General features: G+C 33.9%; 1 protein-coding gene across 1 annotated transcript in view; it reads right to left on the bottom strand.

Annotated features, from left to right (window-relative positions):
- Window positions 1-6,055, bottom strand: part of setd7 (SET domain containing 7, histone lysine methyltransferase) — an 80,839-nt gene that overhangs the window by 21,245 nt on the left and 53,539 nt on the right. The window contains exons 5-6 of the mRNA XM_039751657.1: window positions 2,998-3,079; window positions 1,531-1,648 (exon numbers count right to left, since the gene is read on the bottom strand). Of these exons, the coding sequence (XP_039607591.1) occupies window positions 1,531-1,648; window positions 2,998-3,079 (200 nt within the window). The remainder of the gene's footprint in view (window positions 1-1,530; window positions 1,649-2,997; window positions 3,080-6,055) is intronic.

Below are 6,055 nucleotides of genomic sequence, written 5' to 3'. Positions count from 1 at the left end.
GGTGTGTTCCAGTTGTCTCTTACATTTTTTCTATTATTCATTTTAGCAGAGTTTCATGGGGCTGCTTTTTTGCAACAACAAAAATGAGAAGGCCTTGCTGACAGATACTGCATTTGCTGGGCCTCTAGGTATTACAGAGAGAGACTGCTCCAATGCTTAGCCTTTCCAGATGAACCAGACATGATTGCTGTTTTGTTTAGAACTGCAGAAAAGCAAAATACTGTGCCCATTCAAACAACACAAGGTATACATTTAAGAAGAATAGTTTCTGTACAAATTTGGATAAAACTGAAATAAAAGTTGGGTGACATGTTGATACAGAAGTTAAAGGTACTCTCTTGCAGTGTCAGGGCTGCACATTTCATGTCTATATAGATTACAAGTTCTCCAAATGTCTATATTGGTCTTCCCTGGTACTCCACTTTTTTCCCCATGTTGTGAAGATTTGAATATTTAACTGACTTGTGACTGTGAGCATGCAGGTCTGTCTGTGTATACTACAGTAGTCTGGCATCCTATCCATGTTTGGCTCCTGCCTGGCACCTAATGTTGGTTAATTAAAAAAAATAAAACATTTTCAGAAATTAACTAAGCCTTTCAAGAAAACTAATGTATTAATGATGCTGAATACCTAAACACTGTACTAGAATCATCTGGATCATTCATATAGGAAATGGTAAATAATGTAAATTTACCTTTTTGCAGCTTTTATATTGCTTATAGTGTGCAGCTTTGAAGAAACTGCATAACTGGAAGCCATCATTTTTAAACATTGCAATATAAAACCCAATTCAGATGTAGGAAACCAGAATATACAAAGAAACTTTGAAGCAAGTTTGAGGAGAACAACATATAGAGCTCTGTAGTTGTAAATGTACCGATGTCCTTAATGAAATTAAATTTGTATACACCATAAAATGCATACAATATGTAACTCAACTACTGCAGCAAATTTAGCTTACCACCATCACAATGCCAAAAACAAACAGAAACCAAAACATGTTTTCAGAATCCATCAATTTATTTACGAGTAATAAACAAGTTCTTTCAAAATGTATCACGTGAGAATTTACAACCAGAAATATTTTGCACTCACTTAATACACGCAAGTGCTGATGTTGCATTCCAATTAATATTAAAATAGAATAGGGAAAATCAGAAAAAAAGATTGGTGTTCATTTAATGACAAACTAATTTATCATTTTATATACAACTGTTGATATAAAAGGTTAATGAAAGATATGCATACTGTAAAATGAACCACAATATTCTTGCAGGAAAAAAAAAAAATCTGTGTAAATATAGTATCGAAGCGATGCCAAAGTATCTAGGGCATGTATTTTAAAGTATAAATTGTATTATATGTTGTTAATTGTAAAAGCATAGCCAACAATGCATGAAGCACTTTCATTAAAAGCATGCATACAATTAAAACTTCAAACTGAAACTAATGCAAACTGCTTCCAATGTGATAGAAATATTAGGCAAGACGTCAATAAGCATGCACTCTATGTGTGAGGCTTCTCTCACCTCCTGGTGTGTGATGCGAATTCCATTGTAAAAGGCCAGCACTGTGTTGGATTCGGCTGATGTTTTAGCAAACAAACCTTCTCCAGCATTGGAGATTAAAGAATCAGCAACATATACTCTGGAAGAATTAAATAATACTCAATTAAATAACAAAGACTCAATGATTAAGATAACACTATGTAAAAGACGTACCAACATGAAAATCTCTGGTAGAGAATAAATAGTATAGTACACTGGGGGACTGTACAGACCATTATACTCCTGCCCTCTTTTTAATATTTAATAAATATTCTTTAAATGTATAGTGGTTAGTAAGTGGCTAAATGTTAAACGTAAAACAGTTCAGAAGTTACGCTGGCTTTTGAAGCAAGGCAGGAACAAAAACTGGGGCATTAACTACAAATGAATAACTGATGCTTCATCTACATTAAGATATCTTTCCTCCAGCCTGGAGAAAAGCATCACATTACAGAATATTAAGAATATCTGAATAGTTGCAGAATTGGACTAAACGCATTTGATAAAATAACACTACTGTATTGAGCTTTTTTAAAATAATCTTTATTAATGTTTAATAAGTTTTATTTTGTTGGGTAAGTTACTGTAGCCAACTGGTTTAATTTGTTTTACTCCAAGCCACTTACAGTATATAGAGGAATATATAAATAGGTACTGTACCATACCTACCAATAATTGTTTGAAGGAAAATTTCTGCTAAACAGATATCATTTCAAATTCACACAGGTTAATTATACTGTACTAAATTATGTATTATAAAAGGTACCAACAATAACGAAGTACTCCTATTTTACTTGTGAGAGGCCGATTGATTTTAAAAAAGACATAAAACAATAGCTAGATATTGCCCCCCCCCTTTACATGTGAGAACTAGTTGCTAAAAAAGCCTCCTTATTTGATGAATGACTTGCAATTTAAAGTATTAAAACAAATAATGTTGAAATTTGTTCACATATATACTGTATACCTGGGACTGGATTATCTTCAGATGAAATTGGTCTCATACTACTATTTATAATAATATCCATGCTCATATTAATATAACTTTATTTAGAAAGTGGTGGCATATGATTAATTGCTGAAAGTTTCACTGGCATTTATTTATAAGAGTCTGCTAAGCTATAAAAATATTTTCCCCAAATAGAAGACTTTACTATTCCACATTCTGTGCTGGCACTCTAATTGAAATTTGAACTGGACTAGGAACCAATTTTAATGTTTGTGTATATAAAATATATCTGCAGTTTACACCAGATTGCCACTGTATATCTCATTTTATGTTTGTTACTGATGCTTTCTGCTACAATAGTAATACAAAAACTAATAAACTCATTCATATAAATAAAAAACATTTTCAAATCCACTTAAACCAATTCAGGGTTATGGAGGACTGAAGCCTATTCTGACAACACGGAACAGTATGCAGGAAATTCTTTAAAAATTTTCTACCTCATTGTTTCATAAGGGTCAGGCAAAAGGCAGTTGGTAGAAATACAAGATGAGGTGGATTTGTCAAAGGTATACAAAGGACCTGTAAAACATAAATAAGCATGCAATTAATAATTAACAAGTACCCATATTTCAAATAATAATAATAATAATATTTATACATTTTATTTATACAAGGCACCTTTCTAAGCACTCAAGGACATCGAACAAATAAATAAAAAAAACACATTATAAACAAAATTTAAAACATCAGAAAATATAAAAAGTAAAACCAAACAAAGCCACTTTAATCATAGAGAAAAAAAACATTTTATAATCTCAAAATGGATATTATCTTGAAGAACTACACCCTGCTATTAAATAACATTAAAGTTCAACCAAAAGAGGTTAAACAAAAAGCTAAGATGTTAACACAGTAAAAAGAAAACTTACTCAAGTTGTAGATACTGAAAAGTACTATAAAATGGAGAAATACAGAAAACTATGCTTTATGAATTTGGAAAAGTTAAAAAAAAAAAAACAAACAAAAAAAAAACAACAACATAGATTACAGGGCTCCAGACTGCAACTAAAATGGTCACAAAAATTATATTGTAACAGATGCAAAAGGTCTTTGTTTTTATTATTGGCCGAGTGGCTGTCCTGTTATTATATGTCGGTACTGGGGGGTGGGCAGCGCAACAGTAGGTAGGTTTCTCCTTAGAAATCCATGTGCCCAATTCCATTAAAGGCTGGTATATACTTGACGCAACCCCGTGCTAAACCGCCCAGCGAAAACGATGTCAGACTTAGAGATAGCCTTCTAACTACACGCCGAGGCATACATGGCAGCCATGAATTCCAATTGGTGAATTTCAAAGAGAGGCTAGTTACACTTGTGCCAGAATGGTGAACGAAGGGCCTTTTCAGAACTTCACTTTAACTTAATCCTGATACTCTGTATGTTCAATTCATCATAATAACTATTCATGGTGGCTCTAAAATCCGTACTGAACCCTACTCTCTCTTCTGTTTCTTTTTCCGTTTTTTTTGTGGTGGTGGCTCAAAGCATTATGATGCTCCAACAATGATGGATGGATTAAAAGCCAGAAGTCTACGTGACCATTATCTTCAAGTCTTTCCGTGAGAACCCTAATTCCAAAGAGGACTGTTTCATTTATGTTAGGTAGAATGCCCAGAGGGGACTGGGCGGTCTCATGGTCTGGAGTCCCTACAGATTTTATTTTTTTCTACTTTTCTCCAGCCATCTGGAGTTTTTTTTTGTCCACCCTGGCCATTGGACCTTACTCTTATTCTATGTTAATTAATGTTGACTTATTTTATTTTCTTACTGTGTATTTTATTTTTCTATTCTTCATTATGTAAAGCACTTTGAGCTACTTTTTTTATGAAAATGTGCTATATAAATAAATGTTGTTGTTGAATATGACGCAACAGTTCATCAAGATGCAAGGTAGGCATGCAGAACATCTGAAATTAATCTGCCCATCATGCAACTCCCCTGTTATGAAGAAAACTGTGCCCTGTGTAATTCACTACTAAGATGTCATTGTCATGGATCTCCATGAGTTGCCACATCTTTGCGACCCTTTCGCTTTGGAATTAAGACATGCTCCATCCAAAATGCTGGCCTGTCTGTCAGTAAACATGCATGTGGAACCACCTGCCCACTGTTTCATTACGCACAGCAATGTCATGAAGACTGTATTTTAAGGTTGCAGGTGTATTACATGTTATTGCTGTTTAACCTGGGAGCTCTGTGACTGACAGCAAACTTTATTAAAATGGTATCAATAAATGCCACTTTGTTAGTTATTTTAACTGGCTCAGTATACATTCTGTTACCGATAAATCCTTCAATGGGAGCTCATCAACAAAGAAAAATGGAAAGTGAGATTTAGTAAAATATTAGTTATGTACTAATCCACTTTCATGCCATATGTGGTGCCTTGCTCTTAAACATTTACTCAAGTAGGGTTTTTTCTTTTTCTGGTGGAAAAATGAGGAAAAAAAACCATGGGAAAGGCTTTGTAGTAGAATTCAAATTCAAATTTCACCTGTGTCATATGAGTGATTAAAACCGTATGAATGAAATACAGTAATTTAAGTTCTATCAAAGAAAAAAAAAAAAACGAAACATGTCATGACGACACCTTTAAATTGGAGGAGGATCTCATTTTCACTACAGGTTTCATTATCCTATAAAACATGTTTCCCAGTATATTATATGCATAGTTGATCATGGCAGATTAAAACTGATCAAATGTTTAAAAAAAACCAAGATTTGGCACCATGCGATTTCCACCTTTTTGGACCACTAAAAAAACATCTGGGTGGTCGTTAATTCAAGACAGATGACGACATGAACAAAGTGGTTGTGAGGACAAGACAAAACCTTTTATTCTGCTGGAATCCAGGCAGGAGGCGCAAGTGCATTGAGAAGGGTGGAGACTACTTCGAGAAATGACATTATCAGCTCGTAGAAGGTCAGTTTGTATAGTAGCTGCACTGGGCACAAAATAGAAACCAGCTCTGAACAAGATTCCAGCCCACTGCAGCACCTACTGACGCACACACTGACACTGGGTCAATTTAGTGTTGCTAATTAAACTAACACACAAGTTTTTAAGGATGTGGGGGAAAACCCCACAAACACACATGGAGAGAACAGGCAAACCTCACATGGGCAATAACAAGGTATGGGATTTGATACCAGGAAGATGGATTTGTGAGGTATTAAGCACTGTAAAATAGAATAATATAACAAAAACATACATGAAGAAAACTTTATAACTTTTAGGACATTTTATTCAACATTATTTAAGAAAGAAACTAGTTCATGTTTAAAATTTAAGGTCAATAATCCTCCACGTGTATAACTAAAAACTTGGTATTTTTTAAAGTCTAATAAAATTCTTATAAAAAAAACAAAACAGCATACCCAAATTTAACATAGATTTACAGATTAAACAAATGCAGAGGTGGCCTCATTTAAACATGCTGCAGGAATGAACAAACAATTATTCTATCACAGCATAAAATCAACCATGGTAAGCAA

The sequence above is a fragment of the Polypterus senegalus genome, chromosome 4 (genome assembly GCF_016835505.1).
Source record: "Polypterus senegalus isolate Bchr_013 chromosome 4, ASM1683550v1, whole genome shotgun sequence".
NCBI lineage: Eukaryota > Metazoa > Chordata > Cladistia > Polypteriformes > Polypteridae > Polypterus > Polypterus senegalus.
Note: the sequence above shows the minus strand (reverse complement) of the source record. Positions and strands in the feature narration are given on the sequence as shown.